The sequence below is a fragment of the Oryzias latipes genome, chromosome 10 (assembly GCF_002234675.1).
Source record: "Oryzias latipes chromosome 10, ASM223467v1".
In the NCBI taxonomy this organism is placed as follows: Eukaryota; Metazoa; Chordata; class Actinopteri; order Beloniformes; family Adrianichthyidae; genus Oryzias; species Oryzias latipes.
This window is the reverse complement of record NC_019868.2, coordinates 12,425,833-12,439,953: the sequence shown is the minus strand read 5'-3', so window position 1 is coordinate 12,439,953 and position 14,121 is coordinate 12,425,833. Positions and strand designations below refer to the sequence as shown.

The 14,121-nt window shown below is 40.4% G+C and overlaps 1 protein-coding gene across 4 annotated transcripts; it reads right to left on the bottom strand.

The window, feature by feature from the left end:
* Positions 1 to 2,269: 2,269 nt before the first annotated feature.
* LOC101173716 (zinc finger protein ubi-d4) lies at positions 2,270 to 13,182 on the bottom strand. Of its 4 annotated transcripts, none has more exons than XM_023959084.1 (11): positions 13,087 to 13,182; positions 12,124 to 12,284; positions 10,391 to 10,498; positions 10,038 to 10,237; positions 9,455 to 9,547; positions 8,742 to 8,826; positions 8,161 to 8,295; positions 7,418 to 7,549; positions 7,209 to 7,321; positions 4,607 to 4,688; positions 2,270 to 3,730 (listed from the first exon to the last, which is right to left on the bottom strand). In XM_023959084.1, exons 1-11 carry the CDS (start codon positions 13,116 to 13,118, stop codon positions 3,645 to 3,647), a joined length of 1,227 nt encoding a protein of 408 aa, XP_023814852.1. In that variant the 5' UTR covers positions 13,119 to 13,182; the 3' UTR covers positions 2,270 to 3,644. The 4 variants fall into 4 exon arrangements, with proteins under 4 accessions (XP_023814852.1, XP_023814853.1, XP_023814854.1 ...); XM_023959085.1 differs by having other exon boundaries at positions 10,038 to 10,234; XM_023959086.1 differs by lacking the exon at positions 8,161 to 8,295.
* Positions 13,183 to 14,121: the final 939 nt, after the last annotated feature.

Below are 14,121 nucleotides of genomic sequence, written 5' to 3'. Positions count from 1 at the left end.
TTCAGGCTTCAGTTGTGGAAAAATTGTTATCAGCTGTTTTGTTTTTGTTTATTGAGAAATGCATCTATGAGATGTACATATGCAAGATTAGATAAGAGTTCAATGGCTGCAGATTTTCATATCTTAAAGGGTCTATATCAATTCAAAATCAACTTTTTTGACCTTTTAAGTGTATCATAATGTAAATTCCTCACAAAAAGAAACCCCAAAGTGGTATTTTGATCCATTCAAGCATTTCTGAGTATAAAAACCAGCTCTCTGAGCACCAACCCCTCCCAACCCACAAAACCGAGTGGGTTCTCACATTGTGATGTAGATGTAGATGTAGAGAAGAGTCTAAACTGCTGGCACCGCCCCCAGACTAACACACACACACACCTTCAAAGTGGAGCTGGCGGTGATTGGCAAAAAATCTTTCCTTTAATAGGCACAACATGCAAAGAGAAACATCCATCTTTGCAAAAGTTCAGATATTTGTTTTTGTGGGCGAGACGCAGATACGCTGCTGAGGCCAGCAGGATGACGACAAGGAGAGAAAGCCAGTGCCTCAGATATTGAGTTGTTGTACTTCTAGGGAGGAAAAAACCTGAAAATAACTCATATTTCATTAAAAATTTGTTCTTTAGTTTTTATATTATTTTATATATGTACTTTATATAGTTTACCCTGGACGGTTCAGCAATAGCATGATATAGGCCCTTTAAATACATATAAAAAGATTTTCTTGGAGTTTATACTGAAATTCTTGAGTGGAATACTAAAAGGGGCACATATTAGCTCTGATATGTAAATTGACTGAGGTACAGTAAGGACCATAAATATTTGGACAGATACACATTCTTTTCTAGTCGAGTTTCTGTACATTACCACAGGGAATTTGAAATAAAACAACTCAGATGCCATTGAAGTGCAGACTTTCAACTTTTATTCCATGGGTTGAACAAAAAGATTGCATAATAATGTGAAAAACTAAAGCATTTTTAAACAGTTGTTTGATTTAAAATTTACTGTGGTAATGTACATAAACAAAATTAGAAAGAATGTGTCCATCCAAATATTTATGGTCCTGATTGTACCTTCTTATTTAAAGCTCTGATATGGAAAAAGGTTTTATCTTTAGGCGATGGAACAGCATAACATCCCTGGCAGGAAGTTTGTGGATGAATTAGCTGAGTACCTGGTTGAGCTGCACACCCAGTCTGAGCAGTTTGACAAAGGCCGCATAAAATATTTAGCACAGGATCAGGAATGGTAACTGACAGGACACTTCAGGTCACCAAAAAAAAGAGCAGTTTTCACAGCTGGGGTAGACAGCACCAAAAAAGCAGTCATTGGTTCCAGCAGATCTCCAGATCAATGGCCACACTGCTGTTGGGTTGTTTGTCAGGCTTTGTGACATCTACAAAAGTACTCAGAGGAAGGAGCAACAAAGCTTGTCAAATGGTCCCTCATCCTCCAATCAAGCAACGGATTTTAACCAACGCAGTCGGTAGAAGCAACCAGACCGCTCTTGTGCAATGGCATAACCAAAGCACAAGCGCTTCAGTCCCACTTCACTTTTATCAATTACCACAAAATGCAACAGGGGTGGCAAAAACATAAACCTGTAGAGACCATATTGGAGCCTCCAGACCAACAAGCACGGTTCTCCCACCCCAGCAAGCGCCAGATCCATTCAGCCAAAACCGCCACAGCTGGCATATGCCGCTGCTGGTTACTGTCCCAGCATCCATCACCACCGCCACTTCCACTGCCCCTGTGAGCCACCCTTCCAATGACATTCCTCCAGCCAAACGGAGCTGTGGGCAGTTTGGGACAACTGAGAATAAGAGCAGCCAGTACAACGGGGAGAATTTATTGACCCAAAAAAGAGAGGGCATCAAAAGAAGACACAAAGACGTGTATGTTCAAGGCATCTGTATGGGGGAAAGACGCTGTTTAAATGCTGGGTTTAGGATCTTTGGAGGGTGCACAAACAATACAGGCTAGTCTTGGCAGAGAGACAAAAGGTTTTTTCAAAAATTTGACAGTTAAAATATGATTCAGCAATTTCTTTAGAGTTGTGTTAAAGTTTACATTTTTTTGTTGTAATGTCCCTGATTTTCTTCGGTTTCCATATTTTTAATGTTGGCATATTAGGCCTACTGTAAATATATTAAAATGCTATATACTGTTAAACAATACGCCAATATTGTATTTTCTTAAAATCTGGAATATATTTGTGTGTTGAGAGTTCCACTGTTTTGTAGCGAAAAAGATGTGTGTAAAGTGACTCAAAACAGACAAGTGATTTTATTTCAGTCAGGCTAAACTGGCATTCATAACAAAACAATGACAAAATAAAAATTAGTACAACAAAGAGTAATTTAACCAAAAAAAAATAAAACCCCAAAAAAAGAACATGTTACAGTTATAACAAAAATAGAAAAGGTGGATACAGTACAGAGAATGCATCAGGAGCTGGAGACGGAAGTATTTGCTATATAACAGACTTTACAAAACTACTAGAAAAAACTCCCAATACAATGAAACATTGAGTAATACAAAATGTTAAAAATACATCAAATAAAGGAAAACCAGAAGAAACACTTGTGAGTTTGTGTGCATTCATCCAGGTGCAACCTGCATGCAAATCAGCCTCTGAGTGACAGACGATCAAAGCAGCAACAGCTGTAAACGTGTGGAGTTTCACATGAAACCGTGACGCTGCTCAAACATGAATTTAAAAGCTCATGACAGGATTCATGTAGTGGGATTAGAGTTAAGAGAAAAGAGCTGCACTTGGAATCCCAAGGAAATATGGGCTTTTAAAATAGGACAATACCATTAAAATGTAAAAGAAAAGAAAAGTTTATAGCCAAGAAATTTGAAGTGACTTAGAAAAGCGGTAAAATGATTGAAATATTTAAAAACATGTGCGATGAAGCAATACAGTAAGCTTTTGTGTTACTTTTGTCACCTTTGTGCCTAAAAATGAAAAAAAAAAAAAGATCAGCGATGCTTTTGAGGATCACCGCCCATATTTGAGGGGTGAACAGCTTTGATGTGTCCTAAATGCTCTCAGGCTTCATCACTACAAAACATACAGTCAGTTCTATAAAGGATCAGACAACAATACACAGAAATGTCACAACAAAAGCGCACTATTACCCAGAAAACATAACAGTAATACTTTTTGACCATACACGTGAACGCGTCTCTTGTTGCTTCTGGTGAGTAAAAATAGATCTTTTGGCAGGAAAAAACCATGGTCTCAACAGTCCACAGCGTGTCAGTGTGAATTGGCGTTGATAAAATGACCTGCGGCGACCATCTACTCTGGTTTGGGAGCTCCCATAAAAGCGCTGGACGGTCACTGCAGCCGCTCTAACAGTCCAGGCATTTACTGTGTTTACACATGATATGTTTCATGTTGGATAGACCAGGCCGGTTATTGATTTTAAACAAGAGGGTTCTGATCGGAGATCTCGTTTGGTTCCAAGTCCCAGCGAGAACTGTGATAAGAAAACCTCGTGAAACATGTCTGTCATTTAGCTCCGCTATGCCTAGATGGATCCTGGAGCTCCGTGATCTCTGAGAAGGTTGACACTTTTGATCGGTGGTAGTGGACCTGCTGCTGCGGGATGGAGCTTCTATTCAAGGAGTCACTCTGAGACAGAGTTCTGGTTCTGCTGGTATATGGAGGCTTTGTCCTTGAGGAGAGCCAGGCACAGGTGACAGCTCCAGCTCCCTGCAGGGAACACAAGAGTGTCAAGTTTCCATGTGAAAAGTTGGACCCATGTCAGAAGAGTTTGGAGAAAATAGACTGAAATCCCTCAAAGTCTAAATTTCTATCTGCTACTAAAGGTGTTTTTTCTTGCCAAGGTCAAAGGTCAATATAACTTCGGGTGTGGTTGTATACTTAACCTGGCAGCGTGTGTGTGTGTAATTTTGTGCAGACCCCTCAAACAAAAGTTTTCCTTTCCCATATTGTGCAAAAATGTAAAAAATGTCCAATTTCAAACTTTGCTAAAAAATTGCCCCCAAACTGTAGGTCCTTTGGCCATCCCATAATAATTTCGAAACTTCCTTGGGATATCCCTAACAAGTGTGTTTTGGTTTTGTTACATGATTATGACTTTTTTTCCCTTTTTCTGACCCCCAGAATAGATTTTGGCGCCATTCACTTTTTGATGGTTTTGCCCGATGTGATGTCATTCACTACGCCCAAAATTCATTTTACCCGAGTATTAGGTGTGTGCAGATGTTGGTGAGTTTTTGAGTATGTGTTAGAGTGAGATCTAAACAATCTGGTCCTCACAGTCCAGGACTGCTGAAGGACATAATTATATCCTCTTTAAATTGACTATCAGGCTCAGGCTTCATCTCCCAGCATGCCGAGCACACAGGTTTTGAAAAACAGCACCTGTGCTGCATGGCGCCCGTCCTAAAGGTCACACGTCTTCATCATCATTTCTGTGAGATCTGTCCTCGAAGGATTAGAGGATGAAGCAATAGTTCAGACTAATTAAATGAATGCTGCATTGCCAGTGACCTTTAGAACAACACCGCACACACATATACACACACGGTTTTTCCAATCTGCTCCACAGAAGCACAGGCTTACCCTCCGGTGGTTCGGTCATGGGCGGAGTTAAACAGTACATGTGGTAGCCTCGGTCACAGTCGTCGCAGAACAGCAGCTGGTCCTGTGAACAGACATCAGTTCAAGCCCACTAGTGACAAACCTCATTAAAAAAAGAAAGGTTTTTTCTTTGCAAAGAAGCTGCTAACAGAGCATTTTTGTAGAAATTTTATGCATAAAGTTTCCTTAACCCTGATTCCCAGAATGCTTTGCACCAGCAACACGTTTCACTGCTGCCGCACTACATTCAAGTGACAAAAAGCCGATTTAGAAATCCGTCTTTTCTTAGATTGAATAATTCTGCCTGTAATCCTAAAAGCATCCTCCCTTCACCTCCATGGATGATGCTGACATTTAGTGTTCAGGGGAAGAGCACGATGAGATGACCCTTGTTAAAGGAGAGCAGGAAATGATTTCATGCTCTTCCTGCTGGGAAGATTCTCCTGAGATCTCATTAATTTAAGTGGAGCGCCTCATCCTTTAACCCTCTTCTTATATAGTGATGTATCGCTGGAACTTTTATTTTGAAGGCTTGTATTAAAAGCTGTGCGTTTCTTCCTCCTCCTCTTTAACAGCTACAGAATAAAACACTTTTTTGTCAGTTGACTTCTTCCCCTAAAGCAAAGGCTTGGAATTACATTTCACATAATAAACCCTTAAACTCCTGAAGATGGACTTGGATTGAATTACCCAGTCACTGCATATTGTGTCAGGCTGCTTTCAAACAGGACAGATGGTCCAGACCAGAGGTCAGTTCTCAGAAAGTCCCCTTTATGTGGGAGACCTGGAAGGTCGTGACCCCCTGGGTGTCTGGGCCTGGAAAGGAGGCTATTTGGTTTACTTTAATGCTCGTTTCAGGAAGCAGCATCCCCCGACAAAAAAAAGCTCTCCTTTCTGTGGCTTTTTCCAAACTGCAGCAGAAAACTAAACTAAAACCTTTTCTTTGAGGTGACATTACTGCCAAAATGAAACATGTGCTCATAAGAAAAAGGCTGTGCACACTTTGAAAAAACAAGAGGGAAAACTGTGAAAACATTTGGTTTTACGTTTGCCATGTCTGTTTAGAATACAACATTTCTTGGTTTTGCAACAGACAGATTCAGATTGATTTGAATTTTTCCATGTTAGATAACTATCAGAAACATGCCATACATATGGAGACACATAGCTCGCTGCCCTTGGGTTCTGACTACCACTAGAGACTGATCGTCACAATGAAGACATGTTTTAGAAATAAATTCAGTGTTTTTATTCTTTTAGCATTGGCTGGTTTCCCCTTGCCGCTTCATACCAAGACCAGACCTCTACTACACCCATCCATTCATTCATACACAAACTCTCTCCCCCCATCCCTGTCCTGAGCAGCCTCTCTCCCCTCCACCACAGTCATCCCTCTTGCATTCAGCGCTCTTCTTACGCCCTCTGTCCATCCCATTCGCGGTCTTCCTCTCATTCTCACTCCACTCACATCAGATTCATATACCCTTTTCACCAATCGCTCCCTTTCCATTCTTTCAACATGTCCAAACCACCCCAGTGCCTTTTGCTCTGCTCTAAAAGCAAACTCTCGCATCACACCAATTCTCTCTCGGATAACTTCATTTCTCACACGATCCATACGCGTCACACCACACATACTCCTCAAACATCTCATCTCAACTACATTCAGCTTCCTCTTTTGCACCACTTTCAGACTCCATGTCTCAGCCCCATATAACACTGCAGGCACCACCACACCCTCATACAATCTTCTTTTCGCATCCTTTCCCAGTGACCTACATTCAAACACTCTCTTCACCACCACCCCCACCCCACCACCCATATCTTTTGTACTTTGTTCATTCTAAACTCTACCTCACCCCCTATTCCACCATCCACACAGACACACGGCCCCAAATACTGAAAACACTCTACCTCTTCCAACAACTCCCCATTTAATGCCACATTCAGGTAACAGCAGGGACGCCATAAACAAGAGACACTGGTTTAATTAAAAGTCCCTCCGAAAAATATACAATTACGACATATTGAGGGGGTGTGCAGATAGAGCTTAAAAAATAACTCTTTGCCATATGCCAGCAAAAAAAAAAAAAAAAAAAAGGTTGTTTTGTTTTATTTAAAGTTACTTTTTTCTGTGCCACAGTAGGCTGCCTGTTACTTTAGGCTGAGTTAGCTCACTTGGTTTTTTCATTATTCTCTTATTTGAGTTTACTAAATGAGCCTCATATACGCATGTGCACTTTGATGAATCGAAGTTTTGTGACTCGTTATTGAATATGAATATTTGAATGTTTTGAATGTAGAACACTTGAATCTTTGGTCACATAATGTAAGATCAAAATTAAGATATTTTAGAAAACGTTTTCCCTCTTTTTCTTAAAGGGTTTTGTCTTTTAAACGACCTTTCAATGTTGTTGGCCAGTTGTATGCCAGCGTGTTATTAACACAGATCAAAACGCACCAATGTCACAAAAAAACAGACAATGAAGCTTCTTTAATAGGTCATAAAATGTGTTTGCTGTTTGACATCTTTTCATTCTCTGTAACTCTGAAAGTTAAAACAAGAAAAAGGAAGAAGGCTCACATCGTTCTCTGAGGTTCCACAAACGTTGCAGCATTTGCACTCGATGCACTGCCAGCGGTAGGTCTTCACTGCAGCCATCATGACTGGTGTGAACTGCAGACATGTTGGGTGACCTTCAAGAAGGCGTGAGGACATATGAGCACATTCTTTTCCATGTCTGCTGCTAGTTCGACTGACTTGAGAACAAAGCAAACGCGGTGTGCTCAAACCTGATCGGCCGCAGTCCGAGCACGACACCAGCTCTTCCGATTGGCCGGTCTTTTGGTTGAGGGTGGAGTCTCCCAGACAGAAGTCGCAGTAATCGTTGGGCAGGGCCAGACCGTTGGGCCCCTTCTTGTTTGCTGAGGAAAGATAGAAAGAAAAATAGAAGTGTTTCAAAAGTGTTCCTGGAAGCCAGGGAGCTGTGTGCATAAAGGCCGCCTCAAGACTTTAAGCTAACAAGGAAAACCCGATCAACAGCTTATCCTTAGAATATGTGGTTCTTAAAGAAACCCTGCGTCATTTATAGTAAGATTTAAAATAAACTGACTAGACCAGCAACACGTCTGTGATCACGGAGACTCGTAATGCCCACAGATTCATGCTCCGAAGAATAACACACAAATGCAGCCGCAAAAATGACAAGAAAAACAATTCCAGGGGTGGAGATATTTTTTTTAAATGGATGATTAAGAAAGATATGGATGATTTGATTATAAAAAATGTACTCATAAAAAGCCAGCCGTGCAAATACGTTTCAGTCAACATTCAGTCAAATCCAGAATTCAGGTTTCAAAATCATAAATATCAAAAATAAAAATAGACAAAAATGACGAACAAAAAAGTAAAAAAATGTAAAAAACAAAATTTTAAAAAAAAGAGGAGAGGGACTTCCTTGGACAAACACACACATGCTACATGGCATGCAACCACACCTCCCGTCCTTATCTCTCCTCAATAGAGCGTGACTCACTCTTCTGCTCCTCAGGCTGGCGAGGAGTGGGTGGTGCCTCGATCTCCTCGTGGTCCTCGCCCTCCTCCTCTGCCAGGTGAGAGTGTGTATAGTGGTAGCTCAGGCCAGGACGGTTCTTGTAGCGCTTTCCACAGACTGATACACACACACACCGTCATACAAAAGGGTTATCTCGATGGCAGCCAAGTCTGAATCCCTTCCAAAAAAATATATATTTAAAATGCCAAGGGGGGAGGAGCCAAGGAAGAAAAGCGCCATTCAACCCTCCGAAGCCAGCGTTTGCAACAAGTTTGCGTCTCATTTTGACATGAGGCATTTTGGACGGACACGCATAGACCAACACACTGACCTGGACCCAGCAGAGCACAACAGAACACACAAGGAGCACCATCTCAGAAAAGAAGACAAAAAAAAAGGAGGAAAAAAAGGCGCCCAGAGCAGAGACCTTTCCCGTGTCGACATCACACCATGTAATTCCATGTGGAGTGTTTCAGATCACACCATGCATGGCAGAAGGTTGGTCTTTCAGGGGGGAAAAGAAGCCAAAGCGTCTCCCGCTGACAGGTGCTTGCTATACTTACTGTCGCAGGCGTAGGGTTTGTCCCTCTCCTCCAGCGCCGCCGCTGCAGCCTCCGTTTTCTTCTTGCCGTTCTTGTCACTTCGACTCTAGACAACACATTTCCCCACACAGACAGCATTACACACATCTATTTCAATATAACGTAGCTTCACAGTCATGGGTTTTAAGCTAACAAACTATTTCACAACTGTATGATTTTTTTAAACTAGGCTTTATTATTTTTCTATGAAACAACACATCAGAAACTCACCTGACGAGAGCTGGAACTTCCAGTTATCCATTTTGCTTAAACCAAACTTATTTTCAAAGCAAAACACTAAACTGGTGACTTAACCCTTGTGCTATCCTAGCCACTTTAACATTGGGAGTGGGGTCATCTAGACCCACTAGACAGTGCGCTAATGATATGTGATTTTCACTGGTGTCCATGGATTACATGAAATCCTCTTCACCTTTATCCACCTTTGTCATGGTAGGGATAACAAAGGATCGGGTCATCTGGACCCCACAGGATAGCACAAGGGTTACACTGAAAAAAAGTCAAACTGCATTGCAAAATTATAAAATCTTATATTAAAACTAACTAAAGGTTTTTAGCCCAAAATATTTCAATAAATCCCTTTAAAGGAAATCTGAGTCATAGATTTCATGAATCAAACACGGATTTTCAAAGTAAAGATCTATTCAATGTAATTTATTTAAAGCCAGTCCTACCTTGGACTTGCTTTTGCCTCGTCTCTTAGGGGTCTCGTCCTCAAAGTCTTCATCGTCCAGATCATCCAAGTAGTCTTCAGGGTCAAGAACTCTCTGCAGCAAAACAATTAATCCTCTGTGTAAAACTAAATAAACTTTAACCAATAATGTTTTAGAGCTTGTTCTTTGACCCTTTAACATTGAAGCTTTAGCTGACAGGTGGTTGTTAAACATACACTGCAGCTTTAGTTGACATTCTTACAACTACCGTAATAATTAAACAAGTTACGCACTCAATGTAACTCCAGCAGAATCTGAAATGGACAAAAGCGGCTTTGCAACTCATCCTGTGTTACATATCGGTGCAAAGCAAATATGAAAATCTGCTTTTCTGTGCACCAGAATCAGCCGATTCATGCTGATCGCTTAAATTGTTGCAGAATTACGGTATGTCAAAGAGCATGTTATTTAGGTGAGGCCGCCAGCATCTCCGATGTTTAAGGGATCCATTTATATGATCATCTGACTAAATTCATTCAGTCTTTAACCAACTTGTGTTTTCATAAGCTGTTTTGTGTACTTCCTTTGAACCCTTCCGTCTAACCTTTCGGATGCGCCCAGAGGAGGTGTGAGTAACTGTTGATGCAGCGGCGGGCTCCACGGTCGCCGTGTCGTCCTCGGGGCCCCGAATGTCCGACACCCCGCTCCTCCTCTCGAGTGGCTCTCCCTTCAGTAAGGCCTCCAAGCTGCTTCCATCCACAGCTCCCAAGGCGTCCCGCTTCAGCCCCAGCTCCAAATCAGCTGCTTAAACCAAGGAAAACAACGGGCGCGCGTTTACAGATCACGAAAACAGAGACAATCAAGTAAACAATGTATTATTGTTCCCTAGTCATCACTTAGGATAAAACTGACCGGACACCTTTTTCTAACAAGTAATTTTTCAAGCCTTGGTGGTACCTGCTTTGAGAGGGGGAAAGACCAAGCGCGGGTCTTCAGGGGGGTGGGAACGCCGCTTCTTCCTCCAGCGACGGGCTGGATAAGAGTACAGCTGACCTGGAGCAAGGCCTGGGAGGGCAAATTTGAATAATATCTGTATTATAAAATATTTGTATACTAAAAAAGAAAAAAGTGGCATAAATCCTTGGCAATAACAATCCCATTGGAAGACATTTTTAGAAATATAAATTAGGACTTGTGTCCATACTATGGAAGCGTATTGCAGTCAAAGATTGGCAGCATTGCCAGACTGGGCGGTTTCCAGCTCAATAAGGTAGTTTTTACTCCGACTTTGCGGCCAAATTTCTTTCGGTAGACAAACATATTTTGGTTTAGTTCCTGGTTGAAACACGTTTCAAGCAGGGAAGTGCGGTCTGGCGTGAGGCAAGTGACAGGCTGTGCTTCACCTGTCATCTTCCTCACCTGCAGTCATGAGATTTAAAGTCTATCCATAGTAAAGTAAAGTGTGTTCACACTGCCTTGTTCCAGAAATCCAGTTTGATTAAACCATATTAATCATTTTATCCTCAAATCGCTTTTATTTTACGTATTTCCTGTCTAGTTTCAGCGCAGGCTGTGAGCTCTGCTGTACACAATCCCATGTGAGGTTGGGTTGATTCATTTTTGCTTTCATTTTTTCTCACTTAAATTCATGAAAAGTGAAAATATTTGTTTTTTTTTTTCATTTTCCTTATTTTGATTGTTCTTAACAAAACATCATTGCTTTGTAAAATTCAACAGGAGTCCTTTATGTGTTTTTCTATGACTGACTGCAAACATGGTGGATGTAAAGTCATTAAAAATGTGTTAAAGTTGGACTTGTAATCAAATCAGGAAGTAATAAACCATGCCAATTAATCATCAATTCATATTTTACGTGTATTTTATTTGTTGAGTCTGGTGGTATTTAGATGAATTTTAGGCTGGAAAACCATGACTATCTGGCAACGCTACCAGAGATTAAATCGGGATTCAAAGCAATTTTTAAAAAGTGGTCAAATGAAGCGCAGTGATCCGACGGGCTGTAAAAAGAGGAAAAGGCAAAGAGAAAGCAAAACATTTGTTGCCAAACTTCCAAAAGTGCTGGAAGACAGATAAAAAAGGAAAAACAAGAACAGAATTTAAAAAAAATAATGTTTTTTTGTCCTTCTTTAGTAAAACCTGACAAAATGAAGAAGACAGAAATTCATAATTTGTTCCTTCAAGGAAGTGAGGGATTAACATCTTAGTGGTCACTGAAAAACTTTCACACCTGTTCAGAACATCATCTTCACCAAAGACTGCCATCACAGACTCGTTTATTTACTGTTCTTAGCACTGTTGTCACTTTAAATAAAGCAATGTTTGCAGATAAAGTGGGAAACACAAAACAGACTGGCGATATTATGAAGAGCACATAAACTAAACAGATCATATCTACAAACAGACACATTGTGGCTTTTCGACTTTTAATTGCACCTCATCTTGTAGTTTGCATGAGCAGATGAGGTTATATGGTTTGTAGTTATTAACAATATTCAAACAAAAATCATGGAAAACATTTGAATCAAGAACACCCCCTCTTTTTTATGCAATACGCTTCCATACCAGACAACTCCAAACTTAAATAGGATTAATGTGGTTTTGCTATAGATAAGCATGCGTGAAACCTTCCCAGAGTTGACAGAGCAGATCATAGTCATGCTATTCCATACCTGCACTCCTGTGTCTCTTTTCCATCCAGATGTAACAGTTGGACTGGGCTACGCCAGTCTGAGAGTCCAGGAAAGGCATGAGGATGCTGCGCTCGGCACAGAGGCGAGCGTTGTAGCTGTGACACTGCTCCATGGCATCTCTGTAATACTGCTCTCCCAGGCTGAAATGAAGAGGTCAAAAAGGTTTCATTTATGTCATGCAGTTTGTTTCTTTCCAAATCTGTATTTGTAAACCTAAACAATAGAGTAAAAAATGTCAACTTTAAACAATACCGTATGATCAATATCTTCTTAGTGTTGTCTTTGAAATGTTAATAAATATAAAAACCCTTTTGACTTCCTGAATAAACACTTTATGCAACATAAATATGCAACAACAAAAATATAGCACATTATGTTCTCGTTATGATTTCAACAAAGAATTTGACCCAAAGAAACAGTGAAAACAAATGAATGACCAACATAAAGCTTCTTTACATCGAGTATTTGGTCAAATGTGCTCTTACTTTAAGTTACCAGAGTTATTTAGATGTTTTCAAGTGAAGACAATGGAACAAAAGCCTGAATTAAAGTGATGTCACAGGACTGTCAGAACAAAAGGGTAATTGTTAGAAACAAAGCGCCGACCAACCTCTAGGTATACTGACAAATTAACCCCCTTCTCGATTCACAAATAGCTTCCTAAGGTTAGTTTATACATGTTAAGGAAATAAGCCGTCGTAAATACAGCCCACGTGAACCGAATTGGTCCCATACGTTGACTTTTCAGGCTTATTTTTAATAGAGCTAACAACAAGCTAGCACAACGATAACGTAATTCTCAGGGGACAATTATTGTATTCGATGTGTGCGCGTGCAGTTTGTGGAATTTTTTTAACCACTGTACAATCATACATTCAGACCACCGAACAACAGAAACCAATGATAAGCCTTTGCTCTGACAGTAAATAAAGGTAAACTTACACTTTCACTACACTGTCGACGGCCGCCGCCATATTTGCTTATTGCGGTTTTGAAAGTACGAGAGCGCCTGCGCACAGACCTTGGTGGCCGATGCTGCCCCTAGCGGTTTAAATAAACAATGCTTGGAGAGAAAACAACATCCACGTGTGGTTCATACTGTTTTAATGATAGAAAAAAATATACACCAAGAGTTTTAATTCAATTTATTATCATTTATATTTGCTAACAAATAAATAAATAAATAAATAAATATGATTACATTTCAGAGATAGACATGTCTTCATTGTCACTATTTGCACTTACAATGACATTAAAAGCAGTCAGCATGATCATGACCCTTCCGGGGTCATCACAGCAAATCAGCTTCCTCCATCTAACTTTGGCTTCTGCATTCTCTACTCCAACACCAGCTACCTTCATGTCTTCCCTCACTGCACCCATAAACCTCCTCTTTGGTCTTCCTACACCTCTTGCCTGGCAGCTTCAGACTCAGTACTCTTCTATCAATATATTTAATGTCTCTTCTCTGGACATGTCTAAACCATCTCAGTCTGGCCTCTCTGACTTTATCTCCAAATCCTTTGATATGCGCTTTCCCTCCAATGTACTCAATCTTCATCATGTCTTCATTAGTTTAATTTTTGTTTTGATTACTTGAAATAAACCATTTCCTAATCCAAAATACAGTGACCCCTGCACTCCATTAAAAGCCATTGCAGGTAAATAAAATGATACAATTGAAATCCATCCATCCTTGTAATTCCCAAAGAGAACATCTCTCCCACCTCCAGCTCTGCTTCCTGTATTTTCCTCAGTACCCGAGTCTCTAGGTCAGACAACATGGATGATCCCAACACAGTTTTGTAAACATAAAAACAGATTTTTGTTTGCATAAACACTCATGCATCTCTGTGTATAAACTTGCTTTGTATATTCCACAGTTCTCTCATAGTTTTATACACCATTTACTGTGTGGAGACATAGGAAAACAGGTATTACACCGAAACCCACCAATTTGTAAGTAAAAAGAAAAAG

Excerpts from the sequence above, each read along its gene's own strand:
- LOC101173716 (XM_023959084.1), bottom strand. The coding sequence starts at position 13,118 with ATGGCGGCGGCCGTCGACAGTGTAGTGAAAGT. Across the intron at positions 10,238-10,390 it reads CTTTCCCCCTCTCAAAGCAG|CAGCTGATTTGGAGCTGGGG; the intron begins GTACCACCAAGG and ends CCTTGGTTTAAG. Across the intron at positions 3,731-4,606 it reads CATGACCGAACCACCGGAGG|GGAGCTGGAGCTGTCACCTG; the intron begins GTAAGCCTGTGC and ends TGTTCCCTGCAG.